The 21,978-nt window shown below is 47.1% G+C and overlaps 1 protein-coding gene across 6 annotated transcripts in view; it reads left to right on the top strand.

Moving 5' to 3' along the window:
- Window positions 1–21,978, top strand: part of LOC127566581 (serine/threonine-protein kinase WNK3-like) — a 108,607-nt gene that overhangs the window by 17,947 nt on the left and 68,682 nt on the right. For all 6 annotated transcript variants that reach the window (XM_052009032.1, XM_052009029.1, XM_052009030.1 and 3 more), the window contains exon 2: window positions 2,692–3,321. In XM_052009032.1, the coding sequence (XP_051864992.1) occupies window positions 2,866–3,321 (456 nt within the window). In that variant the 5' untranslated portion in view covers window positions 2,692–2,865. The remainder of the gene's footprint in view (window positions 1–2,691; window positions 3,322–21,978) is intronic.

Genomic DNA, 21,978 nt, shown 5'->3' with positions numbered 1-21,978 from the left:
GATATGTGGACAGGAAAGGTTTAGAGGGATATGGGCTAAACACAGGCAAAATGGGACTAGACCGTGGTCGGTATGACAAGTTGGGCCGAAGGTCCTGCTTCCCTGCTGTATAACTCTGACTCTTTGAAGAAATGGTCCAATTGCTGTAATGTCTGTAAAAATAGCATAAGTGTTTCCCTTGCATGTAGAACTCTTAAAAATGTAAGGCGTTAACTGCCTGCTGATGAAACAATTAAAATGTTCTACTTGGAGTCAGTCCATTCACAAGTTATTTATTTTGGGAGTTTCAATTACATGTTTAGTAATTAGGCTTGATGGGTTAGGTTTGTGACCTGTCTGGGCCTGTTAGTTGGCCTGTGCCTGTCTTCCTTTTATTAAAGGTCTGTGCACAGTGGGGTGGTGGGGGATGTAATGGTAAAGATTGAGAGGAATCAGTCTCCTCGCCATTCCTGGCGGCTGGGGCGAGGTGTTCAGACGCAAGGATCGGCAAAGTGGCAAATTCCAGCTCTGTCACTGCAACTAGTTTCAGCCGAAGCGTTAGAATCAGAATCGGTCCCATATTTATCACGCTGCGAAACTTGGCAATTTGACGGTCTCTGGTCTTTGGCAAGCAATCCACCCCGCCGTCCCTAGAGAGTTTGCACCCTTGGCTGCAGAGTGAGTTCAGGACCAAGTATGATATAAGAATGTAGAAGCAGGAGTAGGCCACTTGGCCCCTCGTGCCTGTTCTGCCATACGTTGATGGCAATGCTGAACTTTTACTTCAGTGCCACTTCCCTGCAGTAGCTCCATATCCTTCCATTCCTGAATATCTAAAGAAAATCTAACTGCTCTGGTGCCCTACTCTGCCATTGAGACACAGCGTCATGCATCAAAGATGACGTCTTGAGGGATGGACTGCTATTGTACATGGCAATCGGCATAGAAACATAAACCTACAGCACAATTCAGGCCCTTCGGCCCACAAAGCTGTGCTGAACATGTCCCTACCTTAGAGATTACCAGGCTTACCCATAGCCCTTTATTGTTCTAAGCTCCATGTACCTATCCAAAAGTCTCTTAAAAGACCCTATCGTATCCGCCTCCACCACCGTTGCCGGCAGCCCATTCCACGCACTCACCACTCTCTGAGTAAAAAAACTTACCCCTGACATCTCCTCTGTACCTACTCCCCAGCACCTTAAACCTGCGTCCTCTTGTGGCAACCATTTCAGCCCTGGGGAAAAGCCCTTGACTATCCACCCGATCAACGCCTCTCGTCATCTTATACACCTCTATCAGGTCCCCCCTCATCCTCCGTTGCTCCAAGGAGAAAAGGCAGAGTTCCCTCAATCTGCTTTCAGAAGGCATGCTCCCCAATCCAGGCAGCGTAATGAAAAATTGCCTACAGGGCTTCCTCAGGTAATGGAAGGGTTCTGTTCCCAAAACCTGTTAATAACCTGAACAGTTTGCAAGCTGGGAATGCTGCTGCCTGGCGGTGTATTTAAATAAAAATTGTAGGCCAACCAAGGACAATGTGCAGTTAAGCTAGGGCGTTTAACTCAACCCGTCAGGTTTCTCTGCAAGATGATATTGCCACAAACAGTGTTCCCACACTGCAGAAGTTGCCTGCAGCACCACAGCAGCCAGTAAATCCATCCCACCAGTCTCCCAAATGCTCGTTTGTATGTTCGGGCGGTCCATAAAGGCGGGTACATGGATAGGCAAGGTTTAGAGGGATATGGGCCAAACACGGGCAAATTAAAATAAACTGGTTTATTATTGTCACGTACTGAGATACAGTGGAAAAAATTGGTTTTGCATTCCATCCGTCCAGATCATATCACATCAGTGCATTGAGGTAGTGCAAGGGAAAAGCAATAACAGAATGCAGAATAGTGTTACAGTTACAGAGAAAGTGCAGACAGACAGCAAGGTGCAAGGCCATGACAAGGTAGATTGAGGTCAAGAGACCATCTCATTGTACAAGAGGTCTGTTCAACAGTCTTGTAACAGTGGGATAGAAGCAGTCCTTGAGCCTGGTGGTATGTGCTTTCAGGTCTTTGTACCTTCTGCCCGATGGGAGGGGGGAAGAAGAGAGAATGTCCAGGGTGGTGGGGTCTTTGATTATGTTGGCTGCTTTCCCAAGGCATCGAAGTGTAGACAGTCTACGGGGGGGGGGGGGGGGGGATCTGTTTGTTGTGGTGTGCTGAGCTGTGTCCACAACTCTTACAGTTTTGTTGTAGTCCTGGGCAGAGCAGTTGCTGTACCAAGCTGTGATGCATCCAGATAAGATGCTTTCTATGGTCCCTCTATAAAAATTGGTGAGGCTCAATGGGTACATGCTGAATTTCTGAAAGGAATTAGCTTTAGATGAACATCTTGGTTGGCATGGATGAGTTGGGCTGAAGGGTCTGATTCTGCTGTATTGCTCTGATTCTATGACTCCATAAATTGGGCTTTCTTAGCCTGGGGAGGACCTGTATCAAGAAGAAATGATAATAGGGTAAATAGCAATTGGCTGTCAGTCAATAGCGAGCTCTTTCAGGCAATCATTGACCTTTTAGAGCATGTGGAACCCTTAACCAACCTAACTGTCTCTCTTTCACATGTGGCGCTATTTCCTGCTTTGAATAAAGGTTGGTAAACGTGTGTTCTGTTGTTGCTTATTTTTGTCTCTATCCCCCACCTAATTTATGTTTGTTCTTGCAGAGAGCTTGGCGTCCAGTGGCTGGCTGTCCTCCACTTGAGAATTGAAGAGGTGGGGTGCGCGAGGGACCGTCCGCGCGTCATGTCCTAAGCTGAGGGACACGCTGAAGATTGGTTGATCCGAAGAGAAGGGAGGGTTTTGGACATTGCGGGAGCACAGGAAGCTCCCGGTACGAGATGGCTACCGACCCAGGCGAGCCAGCAGGCCCCGGGGACTCCAGCAAACCAGGCGTCGTGTCCTCCGGCCAGGGCCCCGCCAGCAGCGAGCCCAACCCCGCTGCCGGGAAGGGCGGTGGCCCCCCGCCCCTCACCGAGAACCACCGGTTCGTGCGGCGGAGCATGGAGCTGGTGGAGCGGGAAGGTCCTGCCCGACCGCCTGCCTGTGCCGGCACCCTGGAGGGCAAGAGTGACACGGCGGCAGCGCCCAGAGCCGCGGCTGACGGCGCCAAAGACTCGTCCAAGGACAGGACCGAGAAGGAGAACGAGGAGGAGGCCGAAATGAAGGCTGTAGCCACCTCCCCAGGAGGCCGCTTCCTGAAGTTTGACATTGAGCTCGGGCGCGGAGCCTTTAAGACCGTGTACAAAGGGCTGGATACCGAGACTTGGGTGGAAGTTGCTTGGTGTGAACTGCAGGTCAGTACCTGTTGGCTAATCATATCTGTTGTCGCATGCCACAGAGTCCTACCGCACGGAAACAGGCCATTTGGCCCAACGAGTCTACGGTGCCCACCCAGCTAGTCCCATTTGGCCCATATCCCTCTAAACCTGTCCTCTCCGTGTACTCGTCCAAATGCCTTTTAAATGTTACTGTACCTGCCTCAACCACATCCTCTGGCAGCTCGTTCCATATACGCATCACCCTCTGCGTGAAGAAGTTGCCCCTCAGGTCCCTTATTAAACTTTTCACCTCTCACCTTAAACCTGTGCCCTCTAGGTCTTGATTTCCCTTCCCTATCCATGCCCCTCATGATTTTATACACCTCTAAGGCAGTGTAGCAGTTAGCAAAATGCTATTACAGTGCCAGAGACCTGGGTTCAATTCTGGCTGCTGTATGTAAGGAGTTTGTGTGTTCTCCCCATGACTGCGTGGGTTTCCTCCGGGTGCTCCGGTTTCTTCCACATTCCAAAGACGTGCGGGTTAGGAAGTTGTGGGCATGCTGTGTTTGCGCCGGAAGCGTGACGACACTTGCGGGCTGTCCCCCAGAACACTCTACATATAATTTGCACTTCACTGTGTGTTTCAATGTACATGTGACTAAAAGATATATTTTATAAGGTCACCCCTCCTCCTACACTCCAATGAGCAAAGTCCTAGCCTGCCCAACTTCCTATAACAGACCCTTGAGTCCTGGCAACAGTCTCTTTCCAGCTTGTCTTTCACCTCTCACATTGAATCTCTGCCCTCTAGTTTTTAGTTCCCCTTCCTTGGTGGGGTAAAAAGATGGTGACAAAATATATTGTCTAGCCCTCGGCTACCTTTAGTGGGGACTAGTAGAAGAAGCTTCACACATCAGCAAGATCCTGTATATAATTCCAGATTCATTAAGATAAGATATCTTTATTAGTCACATGTACATTGAAACACACAGTGAAATACATCTTTTTGTGTAGAGTGTTCTGGGGGCAGCCCGCAAGTGTCGCCATGCTTCCGGCGCCAGCATAGCATGCCCACAACTTCTTAACCCGTACGTCTTTGGAATGTGGGAGGAAACAGGAGCACCAGGAGGAAACCCACGGAGAGAACATACAAACTCCTTGCAGGCAGTGGCCGGAATCAAACCTGAGTCGCTGGTGCTTGTAAGAGCATTATGCTAACTGCTACACTACTGTGCCTGCACCCAGCACCCTGGTCTTTTAGCACCCAGGTTCAGTGGTGGCCTCAGCACAACTTTCCACAGGTGGGCAGGGTGGCAAAGAAGGCATTTGGCATACTTGCCTTCATCAGTTAGGGCATTAAGTACGGGAGATGGGGCATCATGTTGCAAATGTGCAAGTCGTTGGTGAGACCACACTTGTGTACTGTGTGCAGTTCTGGTTGCCCAGCTATCGGCAGGATGTCATTATGCTGGAAAGGGTGCAGAAAAGAGTCATGAGGATCTTACCAGGACTGGAGGGCTGTAAGGATAGGCTGGGGCTTTTTTTGTCCCCCTGGGGTAAAGGAGTCCGAGGGGTGACCTTGCAGAAGTATATAAAATCATGAGGGGTATAGATAAGGTGGATGGTCAGTCTTTTTCCCAGGGTAGAGGAGTCTAAAACCAGAGGATGTAGATTGAAGGTGAGAGGGGAAAGATTTAAAATGGACCTGGGGGGAAACTTTCACACAGGGTGTTGGGTCTGTGGAACAACCTGCCAGAGGAAGCTATAGAGCTGGGTACAATGACAATGTCTAGAAGGAGTTTAGGCAGGTCAGTGGATAGAAAAGGTTCAGAGAGATATGGGCCCAATGCAGGGATATGGAACTAACTTGAAGGGTCTGGACCCTGAAACATCGACTGTCCATATCTCTCTTCTTCCCACCCCCCCCACCCCCACACCACAGATGCTGTCTGACCCGCTGAGTTCCTTCAGCTTGTGTGTTACTCCACATTCCAGTGTCTGCCATCTCTTGTGTCTCCATTTTGTTACTACACTGGGGTGAACCTGGAACCTGCTCCCTTGGGGAATCACATGCAAAAAGTGCTGGAGGAACTCAGCAGGTCAGGCAGCGTCTACGGAGGGAAATGAACAGCCGACATTTTGGGTCGAGACCCTTCATCAGGACTGGAAAGGAAGAGGGCAGAGTCCAGTAAAAGGTCGGGGGAGGGTGAGGAGCACACGCAGGGAGATTTGATAAGTGAGGCCAGATATAGGTTGGAGGAACAACACCTCATATTCCAGCTTGTCAGTCTCCAACCTGATGGCCTCAATATCGATTTCTCTAACTTTTGGTAATCCTTCCCCTCTTCTCCCCACTTTTTTCTTCCTCCCTCCCTCCTTCCTCTCCCTCCCCCTCCTTCTTTCTCCTCCCACCCCACCACCAACCCACCTTCCCTCATTCCTGTGGCCCCTGCCCTTTTATTCCTGACCATTTATTCCCTACCTCCTCACCTTTATTCCATGGTCCACTACCCTCTCCTGCCAGATTCCTTCTTCAGTCCTTTGCCTCTTCCACCTATCAGCTTCTTGTATCTCACCCCTCCCCCACCCACCTACCTTCCCCCATCACCTGGACTTCCCTATCACCTGCCTGCACGTGCTCCTCTCCTCCCCGATTTCCTCCTTATTCTGGCTTCTGCCCTCTTCCTTTCCAGTCCAGCTGAAGGGTCTCGACCCAAAACATTGACTCTTTATTTCCTTCCATAGATGCTGAGTTTCTCCAGCATTTTGTGTGTGTTGCTCCAGACTCCAGCATCTGCAGAATCTCGTGTTTTCCTTGGGGAATAGTTGAAGAGAATACATATATAAAAAAGAGACTGGGAAAACATGAAGGGACTAGCGGGTGACCCTGATATTTAGATATAGGATGGGAGGAGACTTGAATCTAAATACCAGTGTGGACTTGATGAGCTGAATGGCCTGTTTCTGTGCTGTACATCTTGTATATTGAATGCTTGCTTGGGCACAGGAGCCAAAAACTCATTCACAGGTTCCTGTACCTGGATGGTATTCACTCGAGACACTTGTTGGAGTATAGGTGAGAGAAACTGTCTGATTCACCCATTACTTTGAGTATATTCCTCAGCCTTGCATTACAGAATCATTGCAGCACAGGATAAGGCTATCTGGCCTATAGATACTATGCCAGCTCCTAGCAGTGCCATACCATTTGCCCTGCTTTGTCCCCCCAATTTTTCTCTCCAGTGTCTCCCCATGACACCTTTGACAGGCCTATTTGTTTCCAGAGTTGGGCAGCAGATAAATGTGCCCTTTGGCCTACCATGTCATGCCAGCCATAAAGTACCCATGCTTGCTAATCTCATCTCCCAGCAATTTGTCTATAGCCATTCAAATGCTCATCTAGATACTTCAGTGCTGTGAGAATCTCTGCTTCCACCACCCCCTCAGGCAGTGTGTTTCAGATTCCACCTATTGGTATTGGTTTATTATTGTCACTTGTACTGAGGTACAGTGAAAAACTTGTCTTGCAAACCGATCGTACAGGTCAATTCATTACACAGTGCAGTTACATTGAGTTAGTACAGAGTGCATTGATGTAGTACAGGTAAAAACAATAACAGTACAGAGTAAAGTGTCACAGCTGCAGAGAAAGTGCCGTGCAATAAGATGCAAGGTCACAACAAGGTAGATCATGAGGTCATAGTCCGTCTCATTGTATAAGGGATCTGTTTAATAGTCTTACCACAGTGGGGTAGAAGCTGTCCTCAAGTCTGGTGGTACATGTCCTCAGGCTCCTGTATCTTCTACCCGATAGAAGAAGAGAGAATGACCCGGGTGGGTGGGGTCTTTGATTATTCTGGCTGCTTCACCAAGACAGCGAGAGGTAAAGACAGAATCCAAGGAGGGGAAGTTGGTGTTTGTGATGTGCTGCGCTGTGTCCACAACTCCTCTGCAGTTTCTTGCGGTCCTGGGCAGAGCAATTGCCGTACCAAGCCGTAATACATTCAGACAGGATGCTTTCTATGGTGCATCAGTAAAAGTTGGTGAGAGTCAAAGAAAGTTCTTCGATGTAAAGCCTCCTCTTGCCCTTGACCCTAAGCCTACGCCCTCTAGTTCTAGATGCTTCTGCTACAGGGAAATGTTTTCTACTGTCTACCCCATCTGTGTCCCTAGTAATGTCTTGTCATGGCTTATGAGGGTGGTGGGAACAAATTTCAGTTGCAGATTAAATTGGTTTATTATTATTGTCACATGTACTGAAGTTCACTAGGAGAACTGATTTGCATGTCATCCATACAGATTATTTCATTACATTAATGCATTGAGGTAGTACATGGGGAAAACAATAACGGAATGCTGAATAAAATGTTGCAGTTACAGAGAGTGCAGTGCAGGCAGACAATAAGGTGCAAGGGCCATGATGAAGTAGATTGAGGCTAAGAGTCCATCTTATTGTACAAGGGGACCGTTCAATTGTCTTATAACAGCGGGATAGAAGCTGTCGTTGAGCCTGGTGGTACATGCTTTCAGGCTTTTGCATATTCTGCCCAATGGGAGGGGGGCAGAAGAGAGGATGACTGGGGTGGGTCTTTGATTATGTTGGCTGCTTTACTGAGGCAGTGTTGACCATAAGGGGAGACTGGTTTCTGTGATGAGCTGAGTTGTGTCTTTCCCATTTTTAAAAAAAATTCCACCTTCCTTTCTGTCTTTTGCTCAGAACTTCACATCTGTGTCCCCTGCTCCTTGAATGGGAACAGCCTCTATCTTAGCCACCCATGGTCATTGAGGTTTGAATAATTTTCCGACTTCCCTCAGAGCCAGGGTCCCACTCTGGGCACCAGTCCTGCTCTTGAAGTGGCAAACCTCGGCACCCCTTCCTATGTTTTAACAAAAAAAAACCCCACACCTGCCAGAGCATGTCTCCTGAGTGTTAAAACGTGAAAACCTGATCCCTGGATTCGTCCCCTGGTGATTTGTGTGTGCTTACTAGGTGTACTCCCCTCTGGAGAAAGTGGAAAATTTGGGGATCCATTTGCACGCCAGCCCATACAACCAAAGGGCCAGGCTCAGCTTTGAAAAGGAAACCTGTGCAAACTGGATAAGGTTATTGTTAACATCACAACTTTTGCCAAGTGTCAGTCAGTGGCCATGCAAGCAGTAGGACCAGTTTCATTCTGCAGTGAAGCAAGTAAAAAAAATGTTTCAAAGGAATTGTGGCAATCTCTTTCCCTGTGATAGGAGCAGGGCACTGTTCCAGGAGAGGCTGCCTGTTTGTGCTTGGGAAGTCCCAGATGTCTACTTGTTGACAGCAACAAACAAGGTGCTGGAGGAACTCAGTGGGTCGGGCAGCATCTATGGAGGGAAATGGACGGTTGACGGTTCGGGTTGAGGCCCTCCCTCTGGACTGAGAGTAGAGGGGCGATTGACAAATAGGAAGACGCAAGAGGAAGGGCTGGGGTGGGGCAGGAGCTGGTACCCCTTCCCCTCGTCAGCTCAGCTCTTGCCCCACCCCTCCCCCTTGCTTCTTCATATCTGGCTATCTCCCCTCTACTCTTTCAGTCTGGATGAAGGGTTTCTACCCAAAACATCGACTGTCTATTTCCCTCCACAGATGCTGCCTGACCTGCTGAGTTCTTCCAGCACCTGCAGTCTCTTGTGTCTCTGGTCGTTGACATGTTGTTTGTTCTGTAGTACTACTCCTGTAAATTTGGTACTGTTGACCTTTCAGAATCAGATTTATTATTACTGACTTGTGCAAATTTGTTTTGCAGCAGCAGTACAGTGCAAAGATATAAAATTACTATAAATTACAAAAATAGAGCAAAACAAAAAATGAGAGAGTTCATGGACTGTTCAGAAATCTGACAGCAGAGGAGAAGCTGTTTCTGAATTGAGTGTGGGTCCTCAGGCTCCTGTACCTCCCCGGTGGTAGTAACAAGGAGGGCATGTCCTGGGTGGTGAGGGTCCTCCGTGATGGATGCTGTCTTTTTGAGGCATGGCCTTTTGAAGATGTCCTCAGTGGTGGGGAGGGTTGTGCCCATGATGGAGCTGGCCGAGTGTATAACCCTTTGCAGCCTCTTGCGATCCTGTGCATTGGAGCCTCCGTACCAGGCTGTGATTGAACCAGTCAGAATGCTCTCCACCACACCTATGGAAATTTGTTAGTGTCTTTGGTGACATATTGAATCTTCTCAAACTCTACAAAGCAGAGCTGCTGGTGTGCCTTCATGATTTTTAGTTTTGATTGGTACTTTGAGTGCTACTTAAAAAGCCAACATTTTTCTGTTCATCTCTAGAGTTGTGAAGAGATACAGTGCAGAAACGGGGCCTTTGTCCCACCAAATCCATGCTGACGATTAAGCAGATATTAACATTTAATCCCATTTTATTCTCCCCACGTTACTGTAAACTCTCCCTTTCACACTCTACCACTTGCCTGCAAGCTAGGGGCAGTCAACAGCAGCCTACCAACCTGTATGTTTTTTGGGATGCGGGAGGAAACTGGAATCATGCGGGGCAAACCCAATGATCACAAAGAGAACCTTCAAACTCCACACAGACAGCAGCAGAGGTTGGGATGAAACCTGGGTCGCCGGACCTAGGCAAGTCTCTACTGTGCTGCGCCAGTTGACTCTGAGCAGCCTGTCTTGATAGGTGGTGGTGACTCTGCAGTCACACACTGGCCAGACCAGACAAGGACAACAGACTTCAGTTCTCAGTGGGCCATCCTTTATATATTATTACAACACAGACAGCGCTCATTCTGAGCTTTTGGATCTATTCCTGCTCCCATTTGTCCCATTCCTCCTTTCCCTGTTGCCCTGCAACTTATTCTCTTGTGTTTACCCATCAATTCCCCTTGATTTATTTCTCCACTAAAGGGTAATTTGCAACAGCCAATTAACCTACCAGCACAAATTTGGGAGGACACTGAAGAACCTGGGGGAAAATCTGTGGTCACAGGGTGAATGCGCAAACTCAAAACAGGCAGCACCTGAGGTCGGGATTGAACCTGGGTCCCTGGAGGCATTGAGGCAGCAGCTCTAATTGCTGCATTACTCAATTAGTGGTTTCATAATCAACGTCTCTAACACCAGCTTTTTTAATTTCAGCTTTTATTTAATTAACAAATTTAAGTTGCCACAATGGGATTTGAACTAGTTTCTGAGTCAAGCCCTATTGGATTATTAATCAATGAAATAATTTAACCAGTGTGGCCATTCTTTGTACCCCATTCTTCCCACCCCCTCAAAGTGCTGCAGACCTGAAAAAAATTGCAAAAGATACTTGGATGGTAAGGGATTCTTTTTTATATATAGTCAGATGTCTTTTTAGAACATAGTAACATAGAAAACCTACAGCACAATTCAGGCCCTTCGGCCCACAAAGCTGTGCCGAACATGTCCCTACCTTAGAAATTACTAGGCTTACCCATCGCCCTCTATTTTTCTCAGCTCCATGTACCTATCCAAAAGTCTCTTAAAAGACCCTATTGTATCTGCCTCCACCACTGTTGCCGGCAGCTCATTCCACACATTCACCACTCTGAGTAAAAAAAAAACTTACCCCTGACATCTCCTCCTACTCCCCAGCACCTTAAACCTGTATGCTCTTGTGGCAACTATTTCAGCCCTGGGTAAAAGCCTCTATAACTATCCACATGATCAATGCCTCTCATCATCTTATACACCTCTATCAGGTCCCCACTCATCCTCCGTCATTCCAAGGAGAAAAGGCTGCGTTCACTCAACCTGTTTTTATAAGGCATGCTCCCCAATCCAGGCAACATCCTTGTAAATCTCCTCTGCACCCTTTCTATGGCTTCCACATCCTTCCTGTAGTGAGGTGACCAGAACTGAGCACAGTACTCCAAGTGGGGTCTGACCAGGGTCCTACATAGCTGCAACATTACCTCTCTGCTCCTAAATTCAATTCCACGATTGATGAAGGACAATACACCGTATGCCTTCTTACCCTTTTTTCCTCTGGTTCAGGTGTCTAAGACTAGAGGGCATAGGTGAGAGAGGAAAGATTTAAAGGGGGAGTGAGGGGCAAATTTTTCAGAGGCTGGTGGGTGTATGGAAGTAGCTGCCAGTGGAAGCTGTTCAATAATAATGTTTGAAAGACACTTGGACGGGTACATGGATAGGAAAGGTGTGGAGGGATTATGGGCCAAACACAGGTGAATCAGACCAGCTTAGTTGGGCACCTTGATTGGCGTAGGTGAGTTGGATTGAAGGGCCTGTTTCTGTGCTGTATAACTCCTTGACTCTACCAATCTGTTGGATGTGGGCATCGTTGGAAAGGTCGTCATTTCTTCTTCAACCGTAACTGCCACACCAAAGGTTGTGTCGGTGAGCTCCTGCCTTGACCTGCTCCAGGCCAGACAGAGTAGAACTCTGGCATCTGATTGTTTGGAGTTCCTGATAGTCTGGCATCTGGGTCCAGAATGCAAGTGTGTGTGGCCGGTGCTGCTGGTCCGGAGTGTGGGCTGAAGGTGTAGTTGGGGGTCTGGGACAATGAGGGTCAGTAATGTGGGTAGGTTTGGGTTTGGTGAGGTTGGGACTGGTGCGGAGTGAGCGTACAGCTGTACGTTCTGAGTGGGTAAAGGGAGTGGAAGTCAGGAGCCTGTCTGGAGTGCTTGTATATTTCTTGCCCTGGTTAAACTCTCTGGATTCACTAAAAATTTGATTACTACAGTGCAGCCATTTCTTGTAAAAGACAAAGCAAAATGTGATCGAGTATTAGTAGGAGTAGCATCCACTCGTCTGGAAAATCTACTGAGCCAGCAGTACTAAAGTACTATGGATGCTGGATTATCAGAATTATATCCCCCATTGATGGGTAGAGAGTTGGAAGTTCTTTCAGAATTTGGACATGATGTAGTTCCTTTGCACCATCTTGCCCAATTTCCCCCTTTCCCAGTGCTCTTACTTTCACCAGCTCTGCTTGAGCTGTTCGGAATCTTGCCTGCCTTCCCAATCTGACAAGGGTGGAGTCTTTCTTCAAAGTTGCCCAGAGTGGCCCTCTTGCCTGCACAAGTTTGAATTTGTGTCACTTCGGGGAGAAGCATTGAAACTTTCGTCCCTGATTAACTGGGCAATATAAACCAGTAACCTAAGAAAATATTTCAAGAAATTGTATTTGCATGTGATTTTGTTTTTCCCCTTGGGTAGTGAGCTCCCAGAAATCAGCTGCAGCTTCTGGCGGTGCTGCTCTTTACCCGGTGATGAGGAGGGGTGTGAGGTAGACTTCAGTGAGGCGTGTGAGGCAGACTTCAATGAAGGGAGAAGTGCAATTGTATTGTGCCTTTTACAACTTAAGTGTGCTGCTTTTTGAAATGTTTCGCTGCCCTGCAAGCGTTTGTGGTTGGGAGATCAATCTCAGTAAGGGAACTACAGGAAATATCCCCTGATCTTTGACGTTGTCATGCCACCTTTTGCATCTCACTTGAACCACGGCACCTCTGTGCAGCGTCAATGCTGCGTCTGTGTTGGGCGAGACTTTGCCCTCAAAATGGCTTGAAAGCCACCATCTTTTGACTCTGGCAACTGCACCACCCGCTAATGCAGACAGCCCATCCTGATCATGCCGGGGGCTGGTGTTTACTGAAATGAAAACAGATGCTGGAAATGCTCAGCAGGTTGGACCACATCTGCTTTCAGCTCCAACGCCCTTCATCAGAGCGGTGTGCAGGATGCCTTAAGGTAGGGGTGCTTCAACTCTTACCCTCTGCTCGTGTGCCATTTGGTTGTTTGCTGGACTTCATCCCTCGTCTCTCTTCCACTACCCCCCCCCCCTCCTTCCCTTCGCGATGTAACAGAGCACCCCACAGAGTCACAAGCTGCAAAAGTAGTCTCTTGCTTCGTGTATTGCCTCGAGCTGTTGCAAATCTGGGGCAATTCCTGTAGGATTTGTCAGCCAATAAGGAGACCGTGTGAAGGACAGTACTTCTCGCGTGTCTCAATGCTCAAAATCCAAACAGGGCAAACTAATGAATATGACAGGCAGTGCAGGGATGAGAATTTTAAGTGGTGAATTATGAGCATTTCTTGAACGGCTGCTTTCATTAAGAAATGAGATTCATTTGATGGGTGTTTTCAAAATTTTGGTAATTGATTTATTATTGTCACATGTACCAAGATACATTGGAAAAACTGATTTGCATGCTTTACATATCATTTCATCACATGTATATTGAGGTAGTACAAGGGAAAAGAAATAACAGAATGCAGAATAGTGTTACAGTTGGAGAAAGTGCAGTGCAGATCGACAATACGGCCATGATGTAGATTGAGGTAGAGTCTATCTTATCGTACTAGGGGATTGTTCAGTAGTCTTATAACAGCTTAAAAGCTGTCCTTGAGCCTGGTGGTACGTGTTTTCAGGCTTTTGTGTCTTCTGCCTAATGGGAGGGGGGAGAAGAGAAGGTCTGGGAAGGGAGGGGTCTTTGATAATGGGTGCTTTTCTGAGACAGCGATGTGTAGACAGTCCATGGAGGAGAGGCTGGTTTTCATGATGTGCTGAGCCGTGTCCATAACTCTCTGCAGTTTCTCGTGGTCTTGGGTAGAGCAATTGCCATACCAAGCCATGATGCATCCGGGGGAATGCTTTCTATGGTGCACGTATAGAAATTGGTGAGGGTCAAAGGGGACATGCCAAACTTTCTTGGCCTTCTGAGGAAGTAGAGGTGCTAGTGCACTTTCTTGGTCATGGTGTCTGCGTCGTTGGACCAGGACAAGCTCTTGGTGACGGTTACACCTAGGGACTTGAAGCTGTTAACCATTTCCACCTCAGCACCATTCATGTAAATGGGCATGTGCCCCCCCGCTTCCTGAAATCAATGACCAGCTGTTTTGTTTTGCTGACATTGAAGGAAAGGTTGTTGTCATGACACCAGACTGGCTCTCTCCTTCCTATAGGACAAATAATGGCTTGTCATTACTTGAGATTTGGCCTGCTACAGTGGTGTCATCTGCAAACTTGTAGATGGGGTGTGATAGGTTTGAGTAGGGAGAAACTGCACCCATTCGTGGACGAGGGGAGATCCAGGGGTAACATGACACTGAACCTTCCTACTCTGCAAGATCATCTGGGCATTGCCTGGAAGTGTGGAGGACAAAGATTGTTGTGGCCTGCAAAAGGAAATGGAATAAATTAGTCAGTAAAAATTGCATTGATTTGATTCTCTCTGCAAAGAGCCAGCACAGACTGAATGGGCCTAGTAGCCTTTTTTGTGCTGCGATGATTGTGTATAAATACTTTAATGCACAACTCTGGGAGGTTGGGTTGGTAGGGGAAACTGAATGGGGAGCCATGCCTGTATCTTGTATCTACACTATCCCACCAGGACTCTGATAGGTTAAAAGGCCTTTTTTTGAGGAGCATTTGATGACTCAGAGCTCTCGATGGAGTTCAGAAGGATGAGTTGGGAAATGTCATTGAAACCTACCAAATAAGGAAAGATACTGAATGGAGTGGATGTGAAGAGGATGTTTCCATTCGTAGGATCCGAAGGCACATCCGTAGGATGTCCCTTTAGAACTGAGATGAGGTGGAATTTCTTCAGGAGGGTGATGAATCTGTGGAATTCGTTACCACGGAGGTCTGTGGAGGCCAAGTCATTGGGTGTATCAATTCGGAGAGAGGTTCTTAATTGGTTAAGGGTTACATGGAGAAGGCAGGAGAATGGGTTTGAGGAAAAAATCAGCCGTGATTGATTGGTGGAGCAGACTCTGGGCCAAATGGCCTAATTTTGCTCTGATATCTTATGGGCTTTTTAATATAAATGATTCTTATATTGGAGATATAATGCTGGAAGCTGGAGGAAAAAACAAACTGCTGGAGGAAGTTGGCCAAGCAGCATCTGTGGAGGCTAAGGAATGATCGATGTTTCCTGCATCAGGGCTGAGATACAACATCGGCCATCCCCTTGCCTCCACCGATGCTGCTTAACCTGCTGAGTTCCTCCGGCATGTCTATTTTTAGCTCTGTGATTATGATGTTGCTGTTTGGAGGGAGGAAAAGCAAAGAAATGAGCACAGTTGCAGTTTGAGCCACACCTCCTGAGAGTGGAATGTTGGAAATGCAGTGCAGTTTTCTGGGGAAATTCCAGAGCTGGCGAGTAGATAAACCGATTATATTGAGCCCCTCGAAACATGTAATGTGAGGGAGAGGTGCTGCTGATGAGGCTGGGAGCAGAGCTGTCGTATTCGCCCAGTCCCTGCACTCTGTCTCACTCCTGGCTGCAGTGGACTGTCCCCTTTAAACCGAGAAATCCTGGACTGTCACCTGCCCTTCCAAACCAAGTCTAGTTTATTGTCATGTGCACAGGTGCAATGAAAAACTTACTTGCAGCAGCATCACAGGCACATAGCATCAGATAAGCAGCATTCACAAGAAAAACGATTCACAATTTTTACAAGAAAGAACACAAGTTGAACAAAAGAAGTCCATTGTAGTGTAACAAGGTCATAATGTTGCTAAACTATAGTGATTAGGGTTGTGCCGGTCGGTTCAAGAACCGAATGGTTGAAGGGAAGTAGCTGTTCCTGAACCTGGTGGTGTGGGACTTAAGGCTTCTGTACCTCCTGCCCGACGGTAGCTGTGAGAAGATGGCATGGCCCGGATGGTGGGGATATTTGATGGATGTGGCCTCCTTGAAGCAGCGCCTCCTGTAGATACTACCGACGGTGGGGAGGGATGTGCCTGTGATGTACTGGGCTGAGTCCACTGCGCTCTACAGCTGCTGATGTTCCTGCACATTTGAATTGCTGTAACCAGACCACGACGCAGCCAGTCAGGATTGATCAAAATCGGGAGTGGAATGAGCTCTTGTGTTGCAGGAGTATAGATGAGGCCTTCGTATTGTAACAAGTATTAGAGGGAGGTGTATCCTTGATACCAACATTGGGGTGAAGCAATGCTATTTACTCATTCACCAATATAGAATGAGCGGCTTGGAAAAGCTTGGGTGTTGAGTAGGGCAGTGACACTAACACAGCTGACACGTACTGCCTGCCTTGTCTGGGATTTGTGACCTGCACCAAAGATGGCAACACTAATGTTGATCCCACCTTAATTATTTTGCCTGTTTGCCTGCATTATGCAGAGTGCTGCTGCCTTCCCACAGCATTGCAGCTGCCCTTTGATTAAATAACCAATGCCCTGGTAACAGGGAGAATTGCACTGAGGTTAGGCCCAGCTGGAAATGAAGGGAGGGTTACCCCAACCCATCGTCAGTGTCAGGGCCACCTCGAGTCAGCGGTGAGTGTTGGTTGCCAGTGTCATGGCTTTGGAAATCATTCAGTTGGACATGAGTTTAGTAGCACGATGACTACTTGGCACTAAAGTGGGCTTTTTTTGGGCTCTAATTGTGTCCTTGTAAAAATTGTGTATAATTTGTTGTGAATGCTGCTTATATGCTATGTCTGTGATGCTGCTGCCGTTGTGCATATGGCAATAAACTCAACTTTGAACCATGAACCAAAGTCAAGGTCAAGTTTATTGTCATATGCACAGGTGCAATGAAAAACTTGCAGCAGCATCAAGTAAGCAATGAAGATCACCAAGGTCCTTCATGGGGTTTTGCAGGTATTCCTGAGCTCTGTCCCCAAAGACAGAATCATAAAGTTCCCCACGTGTTGGTGTCGTCTGTGCACTCAATGCCGCAGCCGCATGGAGTTCAGTCTGAGGCTAAATGATTTTCCTTTTTGTTGATTTGGCACCTTCTCCCCTTTTTAAGTTGTGACGCCAAAGCCACACCAAAACCTGCTACTGGACTGAAGCTGTCCCAGCACTGAGAGGTGAAACGCCAAAGAGGCTGGAGGGATTCATTGGCTGAACAAAGCTAAAGGCCGACGGGTGACCACATAAAGGCCTTCAGAAATCACGAAGCCGTGTGCAGAGGTGGACGATGTGATGCTGTTTCTAATCATGGGTCAGACGAGAACGAGGGGAGAAAAATAATGGTTCAGCCATTATTAAGTCTAATGAGATGGAACACGGCAGCAAGAATGTGGAACTCACTCCCGCAGCCAGTGCTGAAGGCTAATACATTTAAGGGGAAGTTAGACAAAAGATGTTACAAGGACATAATTAAACTTCTGGGATAACATAGCAGCTTGGGCTGCTTTTCCAGAGAGAGAAGTTCGAATCCCACCACAGCACCTAAAGAAGAGAAATTTGAGTAAATCTTCAATAAAGCTAACATCGGTAGTAACTGCAAAACTGCTGAATTGTTGTAAACAAAAAAAATTCGTTGGGTTCAGGGAGGAAGGAAATCTGCTGTGGCGACCCGGTCTGGCCTACACTTCAGCCCCACTGACAGGGAAAGCTCAATGGAGGTGGCAGTTAGGGTCAGAGTAGAGCAAGACTCTGATAATTCCAATTATGTACGATGCTGCTGCTGCTGCAAGAAGCTATTTTTCATGGCATTTATACCCTGGCCTGTGACAGTAAACTTGATCCATTTTGCGCTCTTCCTCTCCCACTCCAATGGAGGGGTTAAAAGATTCCTCTCTACATCAGTGAGTAATGTATTTCTAAATGCTCTGCAGTCAAACAGTGTGTAACAAGCTTTTAATACCATTTAAAGCCCGTTATTATCACATTGCAGATCACTGCAGTTCAGTAGAGCGATATCCTATAGGAACAGGACATTGACCATCACTCATATCATCCTACACTCCACCAATCCACGCGCCTCCTCACCTAAAACACTTTTCTTACCCAAAACAAAACCACACCTTTAACTAAATGGACGTGGCCCTGCATGCAGGCAGACAGAAACAAAGAGGGGCTGTTCAGCTTGTCAAAAGCTGCAGAGTTCAAATATGCAATCAAGGGGGATCCATTTGGATTTTTAAGTAGCATTTGGACATTACCATGCCAACACGCCCATCCTGGCAGTCAGCTCACATCAACACTAAACCACTGGCTGTTCTATTACTGCAGTTACAGCCTTGCTAATACACAGGAGTTCTTGACCTGTCTGCACGCCTGTCCTCACCCAAATCTTCCTCTAAGTGCAAGTGTAATTTTCTCTCACTCTCTCGCTGCATGATGTTTGAAATTCAGTCCCATCTATAGATTCAGTTTGCAACTGCTCACTTGCCTCTCAGTTAATTCTGAATGCATTGAGGTCTGATCCAGTTCCCACTTGCAGGTGGCAAGCAACTGCATTTTCCTACCCTCAATTTGCTTTCCCCTACTTCTCCAGAGTCGGACTGACTCTGGCATACTTTTCTGCTGTAATCTTGCACAATTGAGGATTGCCTTAAAGGTACTGCAGGGTAATCCTTGAAATGAGGGTTTGTCCTGTTGGATAAGGTTTGAGAAATGTGGGCCTTTACACTATGGAGTTCAGAAGAACGAGAGGGAATCTCATAGAAACATATAAAATTATGAAAGGGATAGATAAAATAGAGGCAGGAAATTTGTTTCCACTGGTAGGTGAGACTAGAACCAGGGGACATCACCTCAAAGGTTCAGGGGAGTAGATTTAGGACAGATGAAGAGGAACTGCTTTTCCCAGAGAGTCGTGAATCTGTGGAATTCTCTGCCCGGGGAAGCAGTAGAGGCTACCTCGTTAAATATACTGGAAGACCGTTAGATATATTTTTGCATAGTAGGGAAATTGAGGGTTATGGGGGGAAAAGGCAGGTAGGTGGAGCTGAGTCCATGGCCAGATCAGCCATGATCTCAATGAATGGCAGAGCAGGCTTGATGGGCCAGATGGCTGCCTCCTGCTCTTATTTCTTGTGTTCTTATGAGTGCAGAAGAATAAGTGGTGATCTCATCAAAGCATACAGCTTCTGAGCTTTGCAGGGTCACTGATGAGAAGATTTCCACTGCTGGAGGAGCCTAGAATTTGGGGACAGTCCAAGGAGAAGAGGGTTGGTCATGTGAGATTGGAGGGGGAATTTCTTCTGAGATGTGAATACTTGGTACTCTTCAGGGTCACGATGGTTGAGGTAAATTTTAAGACTTCGGGGGAATTGAAGGTCAAGGGCTATGAAAGTATACATGTGGCCTTGATCATTACTGAAAGGCAGAAGGAAAAAACTACACAGCCTCCTTCCAGTGCTCATCCAACTGTTAATGTGCCACTCCAGGTTCCATTGGTTTAGTCCCAGTTAATTGATGCCCTCTGACACTGGGTGGGAAGAATGGATTGAGTCACCACTCCCAGCCAGGCTTGGTGTAACTGATGAACTGGCTGGTGAGGTGCTGTCAGTACCACCAGCTGTAAAAACACATGAGCAGTTGTATGGATGGGGAGAACAATGAAGTTACAAACCACTCCCTTTCTCGACCCTGAGTTTTGCACGGTTTCCAGAAGTCCAGCTTTCTTGGAATCCTTGGCTCGTGGAAGTTCTTTTCTGATTCTGAATTATTCAAATTGGTTCCCAAATTTTCGGTTTCTTGGAATTTTCACAGATATTGCTGGTGAGAATTGTGTTAATCTCTCAGCATTTTGCTTTGTCTTTTTATTACCATTAATGGGCCATCAGAGCTCATGCAATGGCCTTGAGTGGTAGCAGTTTGTCCTGAATGGGCCAGATATTTGTGATTTTAAGCATCCACATTCATCGAAAGTTGCTTCAAAGGAGAGCGTGCACTTCACTCGTTGAATTTCAGGTTGAGATAAGCTTGTTCTGCGTGAAGTTCTGGAGCAGGTTTTCTCGGCACCTGCCCCAGTTCATATGAAAAGTCTCGAGGAAAGAAAATAACTGAGCACATGCCTCCCTCATCAGTGTTACCAGTTTCAAAGGAGATAGTGATTTCTCTGTTACTAAGAGTGGTAATTTATTTATTATTGTCACGTGTACCAAGATAGTGGAAAAACTGTTCTGCGTACCATCCATACTGATCATTCCATACACAAGTATATTGAGATAGTACAAAGGGAAAAGCAATAGCAGAGTAAAGTGTTACAGTTAGAGAAATTGCAGTGTAGGTAGACAAATAAGGTGCGAAGGCCATGACTAGGTAGGTAGTGAGGTCAAGAGTTCATTTTTATTGCAGAAGAGGTCCATTCAAGAGTCTCTTAACAGCAGGATAGAAGCTATCCTTGAGCCTGATGGTACGTGTTGTGGGTTTGATACAGCTTGTGAGAGGTGGGGACAATCACCAGGTGTCCTCGTGTATCCGTGACAGGAGATGCCAGAAGGTGGTGATTGGGAAGGACACCAGGCTGGTTCCCATCTCCCCTTTACGTGCGTAACACATGCGAACTTGAATTTCTGTCATTTGCATCACATAAGGTATTAAAAGCCCGGTGTTTCAGGAGTGGTATTGAGAGAACTCTGCTTGTAATTTCAACAGAAATGCGGTGCAAGGGGGAACTTTGTTTTCTGTTGCAGCAGCGTCTTTGTTTCTGCGTTACCCTGGGGCACGAGTAGAAAGTTGGACAGGTCCCTCGAGCCTGCAGCAATATTCTTGCACAATCCGCTCGAGTCCAAACATCTACTGATTTTGCCCAGATGACTAAACGTCCTTGGTCTTTTAGGGAGCAGGGTTCATGGTTGTCATTAATGATGCCTTGTTTCCTACTGCAGTTAATTATTTTTATCTGTTTTAAATCTTCATTTTCAACTGTCGTGGTGGGACTCGAACTCTGTCTTTCTGGATCTTTTAATCCAGGCTGCCTGCTCAGAGTTCAATGATGTAATCAGTGTGCCCCTGGTATACCCTCTCCTTTTTCAGTATTGAGTTTGATGCTTGAGTTTCATTGCACTTATCCATGCATTAATGCAAAGGAGCTGTTGAAAGTTAAAACACAATGCTGGAAATACTCAGCAGGTCAGGCTGCATCTATGAGAAGAGAAACAGCTAAGGTTTCAGGTCAAAGACCCTTTGTCAGAATGGGGAAGGAGACGAAAGAATCTTAAGCTGTGCGGGGTGATGAGTGTCGTTGAGAGGGCAAAACCAGGGCGAGATTGGGGAGAAGCTGTGAACAAGGTTATCTGGCCAGTGAGTGAATGGGAGCAGTTGTATAGAGGGAGAACACAGACAAGAATATAGGAGTTGCAAAATGCAGAGCAGGAAGATGTTCCTGGTGGGTCAGGCTGGGCAAGTCCTTCACTCCCAGAGGGGGTAATGGGCGGGGGGGGGGGGGGGTGGTGGGAAGCAACAAACATGCTGAGCTAATATTGCAGCGAGACAACTGATACAGAAATCGTCACGTGGAGTTGTAGAACTCAATATCAAGTCCAGAAGACTTCAACAAACAATCCTCTTGGAGGAATGCAGCGGGTCGAGCAGCAACCCAAGACGTCAACAATTCTTTCCCTCCTCACAGATGCCGCTCGAACCGCTGAGTTCCTCCAGCAGATTGTTTGTTGCTCCAGATTTCAGCATCTTGTGTCTCTGGAAGGCTTCACTGTGTCCAGACAGAAGATGAAATGCTGTTCCTCAATCCTGTGTTTGGCCTCACTGTCACAGCACCGGAGGCCACAGACTGACAAATCAGAGTAGGATGGAGAATTAAAAGTGGCAGGCAACAAAACACTCGGGGTCGCTTATGTGGACTGAACTCAGGTGTTCCACCAAGCAGTCACCCAATCTGTGCGTGGATTCTCCAGTGTTGTGACCATGTTGTGAGAACTGAATGCAGTGCACCAGATTGGAAGAAATGCCAGTGAATCCTTACTTCACCTGGAAAGACTATTTGGGTCTCTGGGTGGTGGG

The sequence above is a fragment of the Pristis pectinata genome, chromosome 43 (genome assembly GCF_009764475.1).
Source record: "Pristis pectinata isolate sPriPec2 chromosome 43, sPriPec2.1.pri, whole genome shotgun sequence".
In the NCBI taxonomy this organism is placed as follows: domain Eukaryota; kingdom Metazoa; phylum Chordata; class Chondrichthyes; order Rhinopristiformes; family Pristidae; genus Pristis; species Pristis pectinata.
This window is presented reverse-complemented; position numbering and strand designations above follow the sequence as displayed.